General features: G+C 43.3%; 1 protein-coding gene across 1 annotated transcript; it reads left to right on the forward strand.

The window, feature by feature from the left end:
• Positions 1–1,069: 1,069 nt before the first annotated feature.
• Positions 1,070–19,718, forward strand: LOC136398196 (uncharacterized). Its single transcript, XM_066372571.1, has 4 exons — positions 1,070–1,220; positions 4,065–4,112; positions 4,507–4,803; positions 18,467–19,718. Exons 1-4 carry the CDS (start codon positions 1,070–1,072, stop codon positions 19,093–19,095), a joined length of 1,125 nt encoding a protein of 374 aa, XP_066228668.1. The 3' UTR covers positions 19,096–19,718.
• The last annotated feature ends 1,573 nt before the right edge of the window (positions 19,719–21,291 follow it).

Genomic DNA, 21,291 nt, shown 5'->3' on the forward strand with positions numbered 1-21,291 from the left:
CCCTCACTTATAATGTGGTCCCCAAAATATGATTCATTCTGAGCCCAAATCTTATCTCAAACCTAACCCGTAACTCAATGCTACCGCTGTCACACAATTTGACCCAAAATAAACATTGTTGGCGACCTGAGCATTCACTCCTTCTGCCATTTGTGAGAACCTTGATTTAGTTGGACAACTTTGTATCCCCAATTGACTGCAGCTAAGCTTTACTGCAGCAAGCATGGAAGGCAGAGTCTGCTTTTCATGGATTGGTTCAGAAATAAACATGTGAACAGTTCTGGCCAATGAGAAGTGAGGAGAAGACCACCAGGCCACTTCCGAGAACTGCTTTCTTCTTTCCAAAGTGAGACACAAGAAGCTTTCCCTTTACTCTGTTAGATGGTGTCCCTTCTGGATGTAAATTCAGGAAGTGTGGCAGCCCTCCTGGAGCCATGGAGTGAAGTGGCCTCTAGACAAAGCCCTAGCACTGCAGGTGACTAAACAGAAAGGTGAAGGTAATGAAGGTCTTTGATGCAGCTGCTGAGCTGGTGAATTAATGTCCCCTGGACCCCCTTGATCTCATGTCATCTTCAGGTTTCATTCTGGTTTGGAGATTTTTGTCAGTTCCACAGCCAAACCCTTCCTTACTAAAACCTAATTGTTGAGTCTAAATCTCATGTCAGATCCCAAATCTGATCCTAAACCATGAACCTCAATCTAATTCTAACTAGACTCTCTATGTAAAATCAGAATTAACCAACAAACCCAAGCCAATCTCCAGTGGTAGCTCATTCTCCAGACCTTCTTCCTTATTATTCTTCAGGTCCAACCCTTTATATACTGATGAATTCTTACCAGGCAGGGCTGGATGCTGAGACTACAGTGGTTCTCAAATCTGGACACACAAAGTCCCTTCCTTCAAAATACTGATTGTCAAGTATAAAAGAGAAAAGGTCATATCATTAATATACAAATGTAAATGTAAACTTCAATGTTTGCTTTGAAATAAAGGTGCAGAGAATTTCTGAAAGACTCTTCAGGGTTTTGAACCAGGAAATAAATAGCTGAGAGTAGAAAAAACGTAAGCATGAACCAGGAACAAAAATGTAAGGAGTCTGCAGAGTACCATGTAGAGAAAACAGCAGATGCGAAGACCCTGAGATGGAAGGTGAGTACGGATGGAGCTCTGAGAACAGAGGTCATTTGGAACCAGGGCATGAAGGACTTTGTAGGTCACGGTGAGTTGGACAATGATGAACCATGTACTTAAATCAGAGCAGTGACATACATTTGGATTTTCAAAATGTGGGTGCTCTATGAAACAATATTTGAAGGGGATATGGAGTCACAAAGGGGCCACTGCTGTTGTCCAAATGAGAGACGATGGGGACTAGCATAAAGCCATTTGGGAAATGGACATGGCAATAAATGGACAGATTCAACATGCATTTAGGGGAGAGAATGAACAGGCCATGGGGATGGGTTGAATGGAAGTTGTGATGAGGGGGATGGAGATGAGAGCGTTCCAAGGTCTCTTGCATAACAAGGCACAGTGCCATTCCATGCGAAGGCAAGGTCAGAGCCGATGAAGAGCTTATGAGAGAGTGAGAGAGACCACTGTACCTGATTTCAACCATCATTTCAAGTCCCGTCTTGACTTTGACACAACTCTCAACGCCAATCTCTTTTTATTGAATTTACTGGGGTTCAGGTTTAGTGTGCGGTAAAAGAACAAACAAACATCATCATCTGCACATTGCATCGTGTGTGCCCATCAGCCCAAGCAAAGTTCCATTTCAAGTTCTCCCCTCTCTTTGTACATCTCCACCTCTCCCAAACCTCCTCTTCCTTCCTGGCTATCACCACACTATTTTCTGTGTCTATATGTTATATATAGCTACTTATTGATATAGATACCATCATAGCCTCTAAATATATATTTCTATATGTTTCTTATTTAATCCCTTCGTCTTCTGTCATCCAATCCCCCAATCCCTCTCCCCTCTGACAGATGTCAGTATATTTCATGTATCCATGTCTCTGTCTCTTGTTTTGTTAGCCTGTTCATTAAATTCCAAATATACATGAAACCATATGGTATTTGTCTTTCTCTGACTGGTTTATTTCACTTAGAATAATAATCTCCAGGTCCATCCATGCTGTTGCAAAAGTAAATATTTCCTTTCCTTTTATGGCTGCATAGTATTCCATTGCATAAGTGTACCACAGACTTTTTTTTATCCTCTCATGTACTGGGCACTTGGGCTGCTTCCAAGTATTGGCTATTGTAAATAATGCTGCAATGAACATAGAGGCACACATCTTCTTTAGAATTAGTTTTTCATTTCTTTTGAATTAGTGTTTCAGTTTTTTATATATATATTTTGGATATATTTCCAGGAACGTAAGTACTGGGTCATAAGGCAGTTCCATTTTTAATTTTTTGAGGTAACTCCATACTGCTTTCCACAGAGGCTGCACCAATCTGCATTCCCACCAACAGTGTACAAGGCTTCCCTTTTCTCTACATTTTTGTCAAAATTATTTGCTGACTTATTGATGGTAGCCATTCTTACAGCTGTGAGGTGACATCTCATTGTGGTTTTAATTTGCATCTCCCTGATGATTAATGACATTGAACACCTTTTCATATGTCTTTTAGCTATCAGTATGTGCTTTTGAAGAAGTGTCTATTCAGGTGTCTTTGCCCATTTTTTAATTAGATTTTTTTTTGTTTTTGGTGTTGAGTTTATAAGTTTTAGATATTAAGCCCTTATTGGTGAATATATTCTACCACTCATTGTGTTGTCTTTTCATTTTGTTGTTGATTTCTTTTGTTGTGCAAAAATTTTTCAGTTAGGTATAGTCTTGTTTATTTTTTCTTTTGTTTCCCTTGTCTGAGGTGATCTATCAGAAAAAATGTGACTACTAGAAATATTGGAGATTTTACTGCCTGTGTTTTCTTCTAGAACTTTAATGGTTTCAAGTCTAACATTAAAGTCTTTAACCCATTTGAATTTATTCTTGTATGTGATGTAAGAAGATGGTCCAGTTTCAGTATTTTTTTTGCATGTATCTGTCCAATTTTCCCAACACCGTCTATTGAATAGACTATCTTTACTGCATTGTACATTCTTGCTTCCTGTGTCAAATATCAGTTTACTATAAAGGTGTAGGTTGATTTCTGGGCTATCTTATTCTGTTCCATTGATCTGTATGTCTGTTTTTATGCCAGTACCATGCTGTTTTGATTACTATTGCTGTATGTTATAGTTTGATATCAGGTAGAGTGATTCTTCCAACTTTGTTCTTTATCAACATTGCTGTTGCAATTTGGGTCTTTTGTGCTTACATATAAATTTAAAAAAAATATTTGTTCTTGTTCTGTGAGATAAATCATTGGTATCTTGATAGGAATTGCATTAAATCTATAGATTGCTTTGGGTAGTATGGTTACTGTATTGTGTGGTGATCATGGATCTTTTGTTATTCTTTTTTTTTTTTTTTTTTTTTTTTGTATTTTTCTGAAGCTGGAAATGGGAGGCAGTCAGACACACTCTCGCATGCGCCCGACCGGGATCCACCCGGCATGCCCACCAGGGGGCGATGCTCTTCCCATCCGGGGCGTCGCTCTATTGCGACCAGAGCCTCTCTAGCGCCTGAGGCAGAGGCCATAGAGCCATCCCCAGCGCTCCGGACATCTCTGCTCCAATGGAGCCTTGGCTGCGGGAGGGGAAGAGAGAGACAGAGAGGAAGGAGAGGGGGAGGGGTGGAGAAGCAGATGGGCGCTTCTCCTGTGTGGCCTGGCCTGGAATCGACCCTGGGGACTTCCGCACGCCAGGCCGACGCTCTACCACTGAGCCAACCAGCCAGGGCTGTTATTCTTATTTTTGATTTTCGAAAATGTTATAATTTATTTTTAACATTTAGATCGGTAACCCATTCAGAATTGACTTATTCTATGGTGTAGGTAGTGACTGAGGTTGTGTCGTTTTTCAAACGTGAGCAACAAATTTCAGTTTTTTGAAAATGTTGTATTAAGCACTGTTTCCATTTGCTGACCTTGTCACTGGCTCCTCCAGGCTCACACCAGCTCATCTTTGGTGCTGACTTTTCCCTGAAATGCACCGGTAATTCTCTGCATCTTATCCTGCCTCTTACGGGTCTGTAGCCATCATAAAGGTGCAAACAAGGACAGTTACTCTTGATGTCCTCACGCCACAAAGGAGACTCAGCGACTTGAGTCCCGGTCCCATTTACAGATGGGAAGAGGGCGGCGCTGTGTTCTCGGAGCGGCACGAGTGTGGCCCTATGGCTGCACCTGGGGGGTCGGGGCCTCCGAGCTGAGACGTCCAGAGGGAGAGGCGGTTTTCTCTGCCCCGCACCTTTGAAACTGTTTGCCTCCCAGAGACACCCCCCCCCACACACACACACACTTCCCGCTCTCCTCCCACTGCAAAAGCCCAAATGTCTAAAATGTGGGTCTTTGCCACCTCTTCTGACCAGCAGCTATTTTTCGCTCAGAGGTGCTACTGAGTCTGCGCAGTGGAGAGCTGGGTGGTTGCCAAGCGACCCTCAGGAGAAGTAGCAGGAGGAAGCGGTGGAGGTCGGAGCGGAGTCGTGAGGACGCGGGACAACAGGGGGGACATGCAAGGGGCTCAGTGTGGAGTGTCAGTGATCAGAGTCTGCGGGTGTCAGTGACGCGGGTCTTGGGGTCAGGGAAGGGGTTCAAGCAGTGGCCTGCGTCGTCAGGCGGTTTGCGTATCGCAAGCCGGGAGTCTGCTGGGATCTGTTATCGTGAATCTGTGACGCTGTTAATCGGTGAGTCTCTTGGTCAGCGATGGAGGGAGGGTGGGGTCAGCCTGGCGTGGTGAGTCTGCGGACTCAAAATCAGAGGCCTGGGCGGGGATGGGGTAGGGTGTCAGTGCTGAGGGCTTGTGAGGTCACTGACGGGCGGTCCGTGTGGTCATTGATAGGACTGTGGGGATAGTAACGGGGAGCCTCGTGGTCAGTGACGGGCGAGTCCGTGGGGTGTGCATAGTGTGGAGGTTGTGGGGATCAAGGATGGGGCATTTGGGGTGAGGGATTGAGTCGTTGTGGGGAGTCTAGGAGCTTGGAGAGGTCACTGATGGCTGTGGGGGTCGATATTTAATATGACTTGTTATTGAGGCAGGTCATTGAGTGTTCATCAGCTACCGCAGGGGTCCCCAAACTTTTTACACAGGGGGCCAGTTCACTGTCCCTCAGACTGTTGGAGGGCCGGACTATAAAAACAACTATGAACAAATCCCTATGCACACTGCACATATCTTATTTTAAAGTAAAAAACCAAAACGAGAACAAATACAATATTTAAAATAAAGAACAAGTAAATTTAAATCAACAAACTGACCAGTATTTCAATGGGAACTATGGGCCTGCTTTAGCTAATGAGATGGTCAATGTCAGGTTCCATATTTGTCACTGCTAGCATAATAAGTGATATGATGCACTTCCGGAGCCCTGACATGCGTCTGGGGTCACCGGAAGTAGTAGCACGTGAGCGACGCTGCGCTTTGGGGAGCTGCCACATACAGTGCTCCTCTCACTGACTATCAATGAAAGAGGTGCCCCTTCCGGAAGTGCGTAGGGGGCCGGATAAATGGCTTCAGGGGGCCGCATGCGGGCTTGTAGTTTGGGGACCCCTGAGCTACCGATTTGGCCGGTAGGATGTGGTCGTGACTGGGAGGCCTAAGTGTGTCTGACTAGTGAGCGGGTGGGACTTGCTGCTTTGGGAGGCCTGCAATAGTGATGGGGAAGATTCCTTGGGGTCCTTGATTTGCGTCTCCAGCCTGTATGACAGGCAGGGACTTCATACTGCATCGCTTCTCCCCCACCCCCAACACCTTACCAGCTGTTCCTGTGAAGTCACTCCTCAAACCTATTTCTCTGTCCAAGTCGTCCCTTCCCTTGACTGTTGCTACAAATATGAACTGTTTTTATTTTTAACTATTTTCATTTAAAAAATTAAATTTATTGGGTGACACTGGTTACCAAAATTATACAGGCTTCCGGTGCCCAATTCTACAACATATCATCAGTACACTGTATTGTGTGTTCACCCCCAACTTCAAGTGAGATCCACCATCTACCATGCCCCCCCAGCTGTCAGCACACTGTTGTCAGTGTCTGAGCTTTCCCCCTTTTTGTTTGTTTTTGCTCAGTCCCTCCACCCCCTCACCCACAGCTGTCAGCCTGCCTTCTATGAGTCTGTCTCTATTTTGCTTGTTAGTTCATTTTGTTCATTAGATTTCACATATGAGTGAAATCACATGGTACTTGTCTTTCTTGGGCTTATTTAACTTAGCATGGATGGATGTGGAGAGCATCATGCTAATAATTAAGTGCTTGTAAACGATCAGAGACTAAGGAAATCCAAACTGATTGTGCAGATATATTTGCTTGTTTGTGCATAGACTGTCATCGGAAGGAGTCACAAAATTCTAGGAAAATTACTTCCTGGGAGAGAACCTGGTTGCCTCAAGGATGATAGGTGACGATTGAGATCCTCCCATGCCCTTTGTACCTTGTGAATGTTGAACTGTGTGAACTGTTACTTGTTTTAACATTTCTAATTGGTATGCTCATTAGAGATTTTGTTATTGCATTAAAAATGTAAATTACTTTGGGAAGATAAAACATGTGTAAACGTTCAATTATCTTTTTGCATTACTTATTTTGATTTTTCATGCAGGCAGATGATAATTTAGTAGCATCCTAATCTTGTTACCTCCCTGTAATCAGAGAAATAATCACCATTATTTTGATTGTGTTAATACTTCACCATCACAAGTTTTCATATTTAAATATTTATTGCCATTTTTCTTTTATTTACTTTTTTATTAAATTTTAACATTTATTGTGTTAACATGGATTCAAGTGTCCCATTCAATATAACACTGTCACCCCCAACGTGCCCCTTATTTCACACATTTTATGCCCCTTCCCCTGACTCCCTTCCCCCATTCCCTCTGTGATTTGCTCTCCTATTATGTGTTTCTGTTATATACAGTGTGTCTGTAAAATCATGGTGCACTTTTGACCGGTCACAGGAAAGCAACAAAAGATGATAGAAATGTGAAATCTGCACCAAATAAAAGGAAAACCCTCCCAGTTTCTGTAGGATGATGTGGCAGCATGTGCGCATGTGCAGATAGATGATGACATAACACGGTGTATACAGCAGAGCAGCCCACAGCCATACCAGTCGAGATGTGAATGGTACAGAGGAAAGTTCAGTGTGTTCTGTAGCTCACTAAATTCGAATCTGTGACCAAAGTGCAACGTGAATATCAGCTCATTTATAAAGAAGTGCCACCACATAGGAATAACATTACTTGGTGGGATAAGCAGTTGAAGGAAACTAGCAGTTTGGTGGAGAAACCCCATTCTGGTAGGCCATCAGTCAGTGACGAGTCTGTAGAGGCTATACAGCAGAGGTCCCCAAACTTTTTTCACAGGGGGCCAGTTCACTGTGCCTCAGACCGTTGGAGGGCCGGACTATAAAAAAAACTATGAATAAATCCCTATGCACACTGCACATATCTTATTTTAAAGTAAAAAGACAAAACTGAAATAAATACAATATTTAAAATAAAGAACAAGTAAATTTAAATCAACAAACTGACCAGTATTTCAATGGGAACTATGCTCCTCTCACTGACCACCAATGAAAGAGGTGCCCCTTCCAGAAGTGCGGCGGGGGCCGGATAAATGGCCTCAGGGGGCCGCATGCGGTCCGCGGGCCGTAGTTTGGGGACCCCTGCTATACAGGATAGCTACCTAAGGAGCCCTAAAAAATCTGTGCATGAGCCCACATCGAACTGTACTGAATAGGTACAAAACTGGGAGAATTTTCCTTTTATTTGGTGCAGATTTCACATTTCTATCATCTTTTGTTGCTTTCCTGTGACCGGTCAAAAGTGCACCATGACTTTAAGGACACACTGTATATATAATTTCACTAATCCCTTCACCTTTTCTGATCCAGTCTCCTCATCTCCCTTCCCTATGACTGCTGTCCCTCTGCTCCCTGTGACCCTGTCTCTGTCTCTATTTCATTACTCAGTTGACTGCATTAAATTCCACATATAAGTGAGATCAAATTATATTTGTCTTTCTCTTGAGACTTGTTTGGAGGTTCTAGCAGGGGAGCACAGCTACTCGTATACCCTTGACCGAAGAACGGTCCTCTCCTCTAGCGGGGAAGGTCGTCCTCTTCGACCGAGCGTGCAGCTTCAGGAGGGATGCACATGGAGCGGTGAGGGAGGAAGGGGACACCCACCTAGCCAGCCAGATCAGTCGAATCAACCCTGGCAATCAATGGGGTGACAGATGTCACAGCCAGGTCACCCTCACATCCTATTTGTCTTTCTCTGCCTGGCTTATTTCATCTAGCATAAATAATCTTCAGGTCCATCCATGCCATCACAATAGGTAAAATTTTCTTCTTTTTCATGGCTGTGTAGTATTCCATTGTGCATATGCAGCAGAGCTTTTTTTATCCACTTGTCCACTGATGGACACTTAGGCTGTTTCCAGATCTTGGCTATTGTAAGCAATGCTGCAATAAATATGGCGGGTGCATATCTCTTTTGTTTTGGGATTCTTAAGATATCTTTCTAAAAGTGGGATAGCTGGATTAAAAGGCAGTTCCAGTTTGGGGGGGGTTGTTTGTTTGTTTTTTTACTCAGTGAAAGCAGGGGATGCAGAGGCAAACTCTGGCATGCACCTTGACCAGGATCCACCTGGTAAGCCCAGCAGGGGACGATCATCTGTCCATCGGGGGCATTGCTCTGTTGCTCAGTAACCAAGCTCTTCTCAGCACCTGGGGTGAGACCATGGAGCCATCCTCAGCACCTGAGACCAACTCACTCCAATCAAGCCATGGCTGCTGGAGGGAAAGAGAGAGAGAAAGAGAGAGAGAGAGAGAGAGAGACGAAAAGGGGAAGAGTGGAGAAGCAAATGGGCACTTCCTTTGTGTGCCCTGGTTGGGAGTTAAACCTGGGATATCCACACTCCAAGCCAACACTCTACCGCTGAGCCTACTGGCCAAAGCCAGTAGTTCTAGTTTTAATTTTTTTGAGGAAACACCATACTGTTTTCCACAGTGGCTGCACAAATCTGCATTCCCACCAGCAGTGCAGGAGGGTTCCCTTTTCTCCATACTCTCATCAGCACTTATTGTGTGTTAATTTGTTAATGAACACCATTCTGACAGGTATGAGGTAATTTCTCATTATAGTTTTAATTTGCATTCCTCTGATGATTACTAATGTTGAACATTTTTTCATATACCTATTGGCTATCTGTATGTCCTTTTTGGAGAAGTGTCTATTCAGTTCTTTTTCCCATTTTTTAATTGGACTGTTTACCTTCCTGGTGTTGAGTTTTAGAAGTTCTTTATAAATTTTGATTATTAACCCCTTATCAGAAGTATTAGCGAATATGTTCTATCATTGTGTGGGTTGTCTTTTTATTTTGTTAATGGTGTCTTCTGCTGTACAAAAGCTTTTTAGTTTGCTATAGTCTCATTTGTTTATTTTGTCCTTTATTTCACTTGCTTGTGGAGATATATAGGCAAAAATATTACCACAAGAGTTATCAGAGAGTTTACTGCATATGTGTTCTTCCAAGATTTTTATGGTTTTGTGACTTACATTTAAGTCTTTTATACATTCTGAGTTTATTTTTGTGAATGGTGTTAGTTGGTGGTATAGTTTCATTTTATTTTTTTGCACGTACCTGTCTAATTTTCCCAACACCATTTATTAAGGAGACTGTCTTTACTTCATTGCATAGTCTTGCCTCCTTTGTCAAATATTAGCTGACCATTAAGGCATAGGTTTTGTGACATCTTAGGACAAGCAGTGCAGGCCACCAGCCATGAAAACTGAGTACATCCAGTACATGGCTGCAGGCAAAAGATAAACAACCATTAGAAATGTAGCAATATTTTCCGCAGAACTCTATGTACCCAGCATCCAGGAAGCCCTACCCTAGAGACTTAGCCAAGAACAAGGTCAGCTAATCACACCTCTTCCGCCCTTGTAAACGCTGCTTGCTTGCTCAACCTAGATAGCCACCCTATAAAAAGGAGCCATTTTAGAAGCTCGGGACTGCAGTGTTTCCCTTGCATGGGTTGCCTGCAGTCCCTGCGCAGGTTTGCAATAAAACTTATAAAATTCACTTTTGATTTGCTGTGGTCTGTCTCCTGGGATGTAACAGGTTTATTTCTGGGCTCTCTGTTCTGTTCCATTGATCTGTAAGCCTGTTCTTTGCCAATACAAAGCTGTTTTGATTACAATGGCCTTGTAGTATAACTTGGTATCAGATATTATACCTCCCACTTTGTTCTTCATTTTCAGCATTACTGAGGCTATTCAGGTTCTTTTTTGGTTCCATGTAAATTTTTGGAATATTTGTTCTAGATCTGTAAAGTATGCCATTGGTATTTTAATAGAAATTGCATTGAATCTATAGATTACTTTGGGCAGTATGGACATTTTAATGATTTTTTTTCCTATCCATGAACACAGCATATGCTTCCACTTGTTTATATCTTCCTTAATTTCTTTTTTCAATGTCTTATAATTATCAAGTACAAGTCTTTTAGCTCCTTGGTTAAATTTATTCCTAAGTACTTCATTTATTTTGTTGAAATAGTGAAGGAGATTGTTTCCTTAAATTCTCTTTCTGACAGTTTATTGTTGGTGTATAAAAATGCCACTGATTTCTGAATATTAATTTTATATCTTTCCACCTTGCTGAATTCATTTATTAGGTCTAGTAGTGTTTTGAGTGAGACTTTAAGGTTTCCTATCTACAGTAACAAGTCATCAGCAAATAATGACAGCTTTGCTTCTTTTTTTCCAATTTGGATCCCTTTTATTTCTTCTTCTTATATGATTGCTGTGGCTAGGACTTCCAAAACTATGTTGAATAAAGTGGTGAAAGGGGACACCCCTGTCATGTTCCTGATCTTAATGGGATTACTTTTAATTTTTGCCCATTGAATATGATGTTTGCTGTCAGTTGTCATGTATGTCCTGTATTATGTTGACATATGTTCCCTGTATTCCCACTTTGCTGAGAGTCTTAATCATAAATCGGTGCTGCATTTTATTGAATGCCTTTTCTGCATCTATTGGTATAATCATGTGATATTTATTCTTTGTTTTGTTAATGTGATGAATCATTTATTGATTTGCACATATTGTACCAGCCTTGCCTCCCTGGAATAAATCCCACTTGATCATGATGTATGATCTTTTTAACATATTGCTGGATCCAGTTTGCTAATATTTTGTTGAGAATTTTAGCATCTGTCTTCATCAGGGACCTATAGTGTTTCTTTGTAGTGTCTTTCCCTGATTTTGAAATGACAATAATGCTTGACTCATTAAATGAGCGTGCAAGTCTTCCCTCATCTTGAATTTTTTGGAATCGACTGAGAAGGATTCTTCTTTGAATGTTTGGTAAAATTCACTGTAAAGCCATCTGGTCCAGGAATTTTGTTTGCTGGGAGTTTTTTGATAATGGTTTCAATTTCATTTGTTGTAATTGGTCTGTTTAGGTTTTCTGATTCTTCCAGATTGAGTTTTGGAAGATTGTATGTTTTCAGGAATTTATCCATATTACCCAGGTTGTCCAATTTTTGGGAAAATAGGTTTTCGTAGTATTTTCTTACAATTCTTTGTATTTCTGTGGTGTCAGTTGTAACTTCTCCACTTTCATTTCTAATTTTATTTATTTGGGTCCTTTTTCTTTTTTTCCTAATGAGACTAATTAAAGGTTTGTTCCTTCCATCTTGTTTAGCTTTGCAAAGAACCAGCTCTTGTTTTTATTGATTTTTTTGTATTGTTTTAGTAACTTCTATGTCATTTCCTTCCACTCTGATCTTTATTATTTCCTTCCTTCTACTTCCTCTGGGCTTTATTTGTTGTTCTTTTCTAGTATTTTTAGGTGCAGGGTTAGGTTTGTTTATATGAGTTTTTTCTTGCTTCTGAAGGCATGCCTGTAATTCTACAAACTTCCTTCTCAGGACTGCTTTTTCTGTGTCCCATAGGTTTTGGGTTGTTGTATGTTCATTTTCATTTGTTTCCAAGAAATTTTTGATTCCTTTCTTGATTTCATTGTTAACCCATTCGTTATTTAATAACATGCTACTTAACCTCCAAGTGTGTGAATGTTTCTTCATTTTTCTATTGTAGGTGATTTCCAGTGTCATGCCATTGTGATCAGAGAAGATGCTTGATACAACTTCAATCTTCTTAAATTTATTGAGATTTGATTTGTGTCCTAGCATGTGGTTTATCATAGTACCATGAGCACTTTAAAAGAATGTATATTCTGCTGCTTTAAGGTGAAATTTCTAAAAATAACAATTAAATCCAGTTGATCTAGTGCAGGGGTCGGGGACATTTTTGGCTGAGAGAGCCATGGACTCCACATATTTTAAAATGTAATTCTGTGAGAGCCATACAAAGACCCATGTACGTTACGCATTATCCAATAAAAATTTGGTGTTGTCCCAGAGGACAGCTGTGATTGGCTCCAGCCACCTGCAAGCATGAACATGAGCGATAGGAAATGAGTGGATTGTAATACATGAGAATGTTTTATATTTTTAACGTTATTATTTTTTTAATTAAAGATTTGTCTGCAAGCCAGATGCAGCCATCAAAATAGCCACATCTGGCTCGCGAGCCATAGTTTCCCGACCCCTGATCTAGTGTGTCATTTAAGCCTGCTGTTTCTGTTTTGATTTCTGGAGAATGTATCCATTGAAGTTGGTGGGGTATTAAAATTTCCTATTATTGTAGTATTGCTACTGATCTCTCCCTTTATGTCCATCTAAATATGCTTTATATATTTAGGTGCTCCTATATTAGCTGTATAAATATTTACAGTGGTTATATCCTCCTAATGGATTGTTCCCTTTATCATTATGTAATGACCTTCTTTGTCCCCTATATAGCTTTCCTTTTAAAAGCTATTTTGTCAGATATAGGTACTGCTACCCCAGCCTTTTTTTTTTTTTTCATTCCATTTGCATGAAATACTTTGTCCCATCCCTTCACTTTCAGTCTGTGTGTATCTTTTGTTCTGATGTGGGTCTCTTGTGCATAGTATATATACAGGTCCCGTATTCTTATGCATGCAGCTACCCTACATCCTTTGATTGGATCATTTAATCCACTTACATTTAAGGTTATTATTGCAATGTACATACTTATTGCCATTTTATCCTTTAAACTTATCATCCTCTTTCTCTCTATTTCTTTTTTCCTTTGTCCTTTTTATAGCAGTCTCCTTAACATTTCTTGCAGTACTGGTTTGGTTGTAATGAATTCCTTGACTCTTTTTTTTTGTCTGGGAAGCTGTTTATTTTTCCTTCCGTTTTAAATGACAGTCTTGCTGGATATAGTAGTCTTGGTTGTAGGTCCTTGTTTTGCATCACTTTGAATATTTCTTGCCAATCCTTTCTGGCCTCCAGGGTTTCTGTTGCGAAGTCAGATGTCAGCCTTATGGGGGCTCCTTTGTAGATAATTAACTGCTTTTCTCTTGCAGCTTTTAGTATTCTTTCCTTGTCTCTTACTTTTGACATTTTAGTGATGATGTGTCTTGGTGCAGGCTTCCTTGGGTTCATCAATTTAGGGAAATTTCCAGCTATGATTTCTCCAAACAGGTTGTCTATGCCTTGTTTGTTTTCTTCACCTTCAGGAAACCCTATGATGCAGATGTTGTTTCTCTTCGTGTTGTCACAGAGCTCTCTTAGTTTCCTCAGACTGACTTTCTGAGCCTCTTTCCTTTTTCTGCTCTGCTTCTGTGCTTTTGTTTATCTTGTCCTCTAAATCGCTGATTCATCCTTCTACTTCACCCGCCTGCTTTTGATTCCTTCTAGTGCAGGCTTCATTTCTGATACTGTATTTGTCATTTCTGACTGTTTCCTTTGAATGATTTCAATTTTTTTTATGCTTGCTATCTCTTTGTTTAAATTCTCATTGTGAACCTGCATTGTTGCTCTAAGATCCTTGAGCATCCTAAAAATCATTATTTTAACCTCTGTGTCTGGTAGTTTGTTACTTTTATTTCATTTATTTATTTATTTATTTTTTGGTGTTTTTCTTGTTGATTCATTTAGGTCATTTTTTTTTTCTTCCCATTGTGTCTGTGTATTAGATAGCACTGTCTGAGTTTGAAATTTGTTGTGGTGTCTTTATGAGGAAAATGAGCTCAGTGGTACAGGCTTCCAGGCCACCTGACTTCCATGCTTTAGCAATGCTTTTTGAGGGTATTATTTACCTTCATTTTATGAGTATTGAATTCAGTTGGTCCTTTCATGGATAAGATTTTCTTTCAGGCTGGCTGGCTCTAAGTGTCAACCTTGATCCTGTGTATTAAACACTGTGCAGTGTCTGTCCTATTGGGTGTACTTTGCAATGTCTGGTGCCTGCTGGACTCCTCCTTTGGGCTTGCTGCATGTGTAGCTACCTGAGTCTGGAGTTGGTGCTGTTGGCCACCCACTACTGGTTGTGTTGGTTCTGAGTCTTCTTGGGTTGGTGTCAGCTGTGGCTTATGAACTACAGTTAGCTGCCCGTCAGGAGGTAGTGCTCTGTTAGCTGTTTGTGTCTGCTTTTTCTCTGCCTGGGTAGTGTGGGAGGGGCCAACCTGTGTATAAGGATCAACTTCTTTCTGTTTAGAGATATTGTGGCTCTGTAAAAGCCTCAACCTTTGTAAGATTTGCCTCACTTTTCAGCTGCTCCACCTTCTTTGGCAGCTGCCTGATTTTCCCACAGAGTTTTCCCCATTGAAGTGTGCAGCAGGTTGAGATTGGGTGGGGCCATATTTTCCTCTGCTGAAGTTCTCCCAACTGGGGAGACCCCTGGACTCAGGGAGGAAGACTAAGAAAATCCTCCCTTGGGGCTCACTGTACTGCCTCCCAGAAAGTGAGTAAGCCCCCCAACTGGACCAAATAATGGGCTTGCAGGGACCCCCACTTGAAATGTCTGTGCTCCAAGCCTCTCTCCCTTCCCCCTGTGGAACCTAGACCATCGGGCAGGATATCCGGCACCTGGACAGCTGACTGTGAGACTCCACCCTGTCCAATGTGCATGAGCTGCTGAGATGGTGCTGACCACAGAGAGTGGGACTCACCTCAGCTGAGCCTGGAGTGAGGAGCCCTCCCTTAGGACATGCTGCCAGCCAGGGCCCTTAGGTCCTGAGCCAATGCACTCTACAACTGGCCTCTGGGTGTGCTGACCCTGGGCCTCCCTGGTGGGAACTGGGCACAGACTAGTGGGGGACACTTCCTGTGACAGGTCCTCAGTAACCATCTTGGTTCTCTAAGCAATCCGGAAGTTGTGACTGCCTGTGCTGGGTCCAGGTGCTTATGGAAACAGCAAGCTACACACCTAGACTGGCGTTTACCCACACTGGGCCTGCAGGAAGTCTGCTTTAAAGACCAAGGTTGCCTGAGCCCAGCTTCCTGCAGCCTCTATGTGCTGGTTGCTTGTTGGGCTCAGTCACTGAAAAAACCTCTGGTAGAGTCTAGAGCCTGTGACAATTCAGGGATCAGGAAGGGTGGTGGGTGTGGCTCAGCCCCAGCTGTCAGTCTGACCAGACTTTTTCCCAGACCTCAGTGGAGACTGGTGGGTGTGGCCTCTGAGACCCAGAGGTGTGGCCTGCCTACAGTTGGGACAATTTCTACTGAGTCTCTGGGAGGAGGAAGCACCAGGCATAGACTGTGAGTGTGGGGCTGGGGGGTGGGAAATCTCCTGGCTCAATGCCAGAAAGCTGAGTCATTTTCATGGCTGGCGTCTTAGCTTGGCCCCAACTCCATAGAGTAAGGTTGCAGAGACTTCCTAGGGCGAGGTAGTGACCCTGCCCCAGGCTGATGCTGTGCAGAGGAGGGGACTGCTCCACCCAAGGAAAATGGCGCCTGTAGAGCTGGAGAGTGACTCAGCATAGGGGTTCCGGTGGCCGTCCCTCTCAAGGTTTCTTTCTCCCTGGGACTTCAACTTCCAACTAAATTGTCATACAATTTAATTCTATTCCTCTCAGCCCTCCCTCCACCAGGCCCTGAAGCCCTGGAGCCTCGGGTAAGTGACTTGAGCAACATTTTCTGAACTGGCCATTTAAGGAGGAGCCAGTGCCTCTGGGAGCTCATTCTCTTTGTCACATAAAGAAACCTCAGTTCCTTTCACCACCAAATGCTGTGTGGGCACCTCTTCTGGGATCTGGGGCTCTATGCTGAGTCTCTGGGCCTGTGGATGAGGACCCTCCCCTCTCAGGACGACCCTCTCCTCAGTGAGAGTCCCTCCCACCCTATGTCCCACTCGCTCCAGGGTGAGGGGCGGCCATTTTGACATCTCCGCCCTTCCTGCCAGTCTTGGTGTGGCTTCTTCTCTGATCCTGGATTTTACACACCTCTTAATTTAGTCCAAAGTTGGTTTATCAAGATGTTTGTTCTTAAATTAAGTTGTAATCCAATGTTGTTTTTGGAGGTGGCCATTGGAACATCTGCCTACTCTGTTGCTGTCTTGGAATCCTAAATATTTATTGTCATTTTATAAATGCAATAATTTATTGCCTGTTCTTAACTTTCCATTGTAGGCATTAAGGATAAATATTTTATTTTGATTTTCTGATTCATTTGGAGTTTTCTTTCTATGTTTATTGTTATTTTTTAATTAGTTAAATTAAAATTTTAGAGGGATTTATTGAGCTTTCCATTTTATTTGATATACTGTCTTTTTAAAAAGGTTCATGTTGCCTTGGCTGGATAGCTCATTTCACAGAACGTCTTCTGGGAGTGCAGAGTTTGCTGGTTTGATCCCTGGCCAGGGCACGTACAGGAGCAGATTGATGTTCTTCTCTCTGTCTCTGTCTCTGTCTCTGTCTCTCTCTAAAATCAATCATTAAAAAAGGTACATGTGAATATTTGAAAAAAAATCTATATTTTCATGATGTATTGCTGAAGTCAATATTTTTAGTTTTAATATTAAAGTCAGGGGTCCCCAAACTTTTTACACAGGGGGCCAGTTCACTGTGCCTCAGACCGTTGCAGGGCCGGACTATAAAAAAAACTGAAAAATCCTTATGCACACTGCACATATCTTATTTTAAAGTAAAAAAACAAAACGGGAACAAATACAATATTTAAAATAAAGAACAAGTAAATTTAAATCAAGAAACTGACCAGTATTTCAATGGGAACTTTAGGCCTGCTTTTGGCTAATGAGATGGTCAATGTCTGGTTCCATATTTGTCACTGCTAGCTGTAACAAGTGATATGACACGCTTCTGGAGCCATAACGCGTCTGTCCCGCGTCACCAGAAGTAGTACCGTAAGTGAGCGACACCGTGCTTTGCGGCGCCGCCACATACAGTACACTGACCACCAATGAAAGAGGTGCCCCTTCTGGAAGTGCGGTGGGGGCCGGATAAATGGCCACAGGGGGCCGCATGCGGCCCGCAGGCCGTAGTGTGGGGACCCCTGATTAAAGCCATATTAAAAATACTATTTCATCCATTCTCTTCTCCTGTTTTGAACTTCAATAGTGCTTTGAATTCTTTGTAATGTCACTGAGCATATTTATTTTTTTTTCTTTCATGGATTTTGCTTTTGGCCCTTTATTTTTTATTATTTTTTATTGATTTTTATTTATTGCGTTTACATAGATTCTAGTGTTGCCCCGAATGCATCCCCGCTCCCCCGTATGCCCCTCAACATCTCTCTGTCCTCCTCCCCATAGCGCCCTCCCCCTTCCCTACAGCTTTATCCCTTCCTATCATCCCCTTTCCCTCTGTACTGAGCATATTTAATGCTGTGTTCCTACATGCAGAGGAGGGGCAGTATATTAGTGAAATCAGTGTTGAAATTAAATGATGTGGTTTGAATAAAAAATACTATTTGCCTATTTATCTGTCACAAATTTACAGTGTTATATTAATATCATCTATTTCAGTGATGTTTGTGTCAAATGTACTCTTTCTGTGAAAGACTTATTTATTGATTTTCCATAGATAGGAGAGGGGGCAAGGAGCAAGAAGCTATGTTTTTTCAATTTAGTTGTTCATTGCTTGCTTGTTGCTTGTCATATGTGCCTTCACCCAGCAAGTCCAGTAATTTGAGCCAGTAACCTCTGTGTTCCAGATCATTGCTTTATCCACTGTGCCACCAAAGGTCCTTGTTTTTGAAAGACCATTTGTTTGATGTGACTTGGTCCCTGCTATTTGCCACCCAGAGTAGCCACAGCGTAACTTCTAACCGGTGTTCTTCGGTCAATCCCTACTTTATACCACTTAGCGAATCTCATTTTGAATTTGCTTACACGTTGCTGTGGCTTTTGATTTTCCTGACTCATTTTTCTACATTGGCCTGATCCTGATAGATTTTGCCTCTGTTTCTTATCGTTATCTTCTCTGGGTTGTTTTGAAGGATTCGGGGTCTCTGAAAACCAGCCAGTGACACCCAGAGGCAGGACCACCTCGTCTATACCTGTGAGGAGAGCAAGGTCCACATGGAGACGTGCTGGCATCACCCTTTCTGGGAGGCTGAAGATTTGTGCATCACCTGCTATAACAAGAAAACTCGTGAGCACAGAATGGAGACGTCCTGGCTTAGATGAGGAGAGCAGCAACCCGCAGGCTGCAGTCACCCAGAGCCCGGGAGACACCCGCCACATGAGCTTCCAGCGCTGCATGCTGGAATTGATCCATGCCTGCCAGTGCAAAGATGTCAGTTGCTCTTTTTCTGAATGCCAGAAGATGAAACGGGTTGTGCAGCACACCAAGCGTTGCCAACAGAAAGCCAATGGAAACTGCCCCATCTGCAAAGTGCTCATTGCCGTCTGCTGCCACCACGCCAAGCACTGCCAACAGAACATCTGCTCTGCCCCATTCTGCCGCAACATCAAGGAAAAGCTCAAGCAGCAGCAGCAGCAAGAGATGCAGGATGAAATGCAAGAGGTGCAAGAAGGGAGCGTGGGTCAGATGGATCAGCTCCCCCAGGTCTTGGAAGCAGAAGCAGGAGCAAGTCAACAGGCCCAGCCGGAGTCACTCCTTTAGCAACAGATAGGATCCTCTGCTCAACCACACCCCATGAGCCCTCAACAGTATATGTCCCTAAATCAGGCTCAGTCCCCACACCTTCAAGGCCAACAGATCCCTGCTCTTCTCTTCAGGGAAGAGCTTTCTTCACAGCCTGTCACTTCTTCATGGCTGCAGTCTCTGTGTCTCCCCACTTCAGCCTTTCCCCAAGGATGCAGCCTCACCCTTCTCCACACTGCGTTTCCCCACAGATCAGTCCTCTACATGAAGGTGTTAAGCTTACGCTGGCTCCCTTAATCCACAGCTCTCATAAAACTCACATTAGGGCAACTTCTTCAGTAAGCATCTCTCTCACTCAACCTCCCCCCTCACCTTAAGCAGCTCTCTCCACCCTGGAAAGGTTCTGAGAACTGATTTTGAGATAAAGGCATCATGAAGGTTGGGAAAGGGAGACAGTCTGTTACCAAGGCAACAAAACCCCAATATGCTAATCTGAGCATGTCCAGGACTAGACAACCCGTGCCAGCAAGTAACCCTATAACTAATGCTCTCTCCCTCAGCTTGGCGCTGACTCCCTTTGCTGGTCTCAACCCACTTCCACCCAGGCACCTTTAAAATAAACTTTCTTTTGGAACACTCTAGCATCGTGTTTTCAGTTTGTCTTGCTGTTTCTGCCTTTCATTCTGGTGCTGAAACCTGGTAGGTGTGTGTGTGCCAGAGACGGATCTATAATCTACCCCCATCCTGGGAGGGGTGAGGTTTGCTACCCGGGGAGCAGTGGGCAGCAGTGAGCAGAGTTATTTTTTCCCTGGCTAAACCCCAGATCCTGCCTTCCATGCCCATGGAGTTGAGGAACTAGTTCCCCTGGCTCTCTGGACATGCCTCCTGAACCCCCCAAGAAAGGAAACTCTTTTCCTGTGGGGAGATAAAATGAAAACTGGACACCAGGATTAACTACCGCCCTCTTGTTTCACCTTGCCACATCCACAGCGGGCAACCATCACGTTTCTGTGAGTAAATCCTGTGGTTCTAGAAGTGGGAACTTTCCAACTCCCCTGCAGCTTTCATTCCACCGTCCAGGGTGGTCCATTGAAAAACTCCAACGTTGGTCAGAGGGGTTCCCAGCATTAGCCAGGCATTGGCCTTGGCTGGCCTGCCCTATGGGGATGCCTGGAAACCAGCCAGCCTCCAGTTCCAATGGGCCTAAGGCAGCAAGGACATCTCCCTTGTCCGAATGCTCATGGCACCATCCAGGATGGTCCGTTTCCTCCTTATAGACTGCTAGACACTCACACACCACATTATGGGGATCTTTCAAACTTTCAATCCACCATCCCCAGCACAACCCCTTTGGGTGCCTCAAAAAAAAAAAAAAAAAAAAAAAAAAAGGAAAAACAAAAACAAAAACATCAAATTCCTTATAAGCTTGGTCTTATACCAGATCTCAGGCTGTCAGTGAAAGGAGAAGGGGTCCCAAATCCTTTTTTCACCGAGGTCACAACTTTGTAATTCTTGCTCTCCCTCTCCAACATCCCTTCCTCCTTTGTCCTGCAGACCACAGGCTCCCACACCCGCCTCCCTCTGCTCCTCAACCTCCTGATGCCCAGGACGCATCCTCAGAGCAACCAGAGCCTGCTCCCTATTCAGTGTGGCCACACACTGGGGCAGGCTTTGGCCCTGCTTTCTCCCCTTTCTTGGCAGGCCCCTATTAGAATGCCCTCTATAGGAGGTAGCTGCGGTTCAGGGCACTGCACGAGTCCATGCCTCGTATTTCCTAACTGAGCTGACACAGAGATATACCACCCGAGACCCCTCTAGCACAGAAGGGCAACTAGTCCTTCACACTAATTTCATTTCCCAGTCTGCACCCGACTTTCTGCACAAGCTGCAGACACTGGAAAACAGCCCTGAAACTCCCCAAGGAGACCTTTTAAACCTGGCCTTCAAGGTATTTAACAATAGGTATGAAGAATCCCCAAGATAGGAATTATCTACCTTTGAAATGCTTGCCTCTGCCATAAGGGGCCCGCAGACCCAATCCCAGAGGGCTGAGTCCTGTCTGAAAAAAAATATCATCCTATTATAACCTGCCAGGTGCTTGCTGTAAGTGAGGCAGTGAAGGTCACTGGGTCAGCAAGTGTCCTCATCCAGGCCAGTCCCCAGAGCATTGCCCCTGTTGCAGTGGCTCCCATTGGAAGTGGGGCTGTGACTGGA

Source organism: Saccopteryx leptura, chromosome 3 (genome assembly GCF_036850995.1).
Source record: "Saccopteryx leptura isolate mSacLep1 chromosome 3, mSacLep1_pri_phased_curated, whole genome shotgun sequence".
Lineage (NCBI taxonomy): Eukaryota > Metazoa > Chordata > Mammalia > Chiroptera > Emballonuridae > Saccopteryx > Saccopteryx leptura.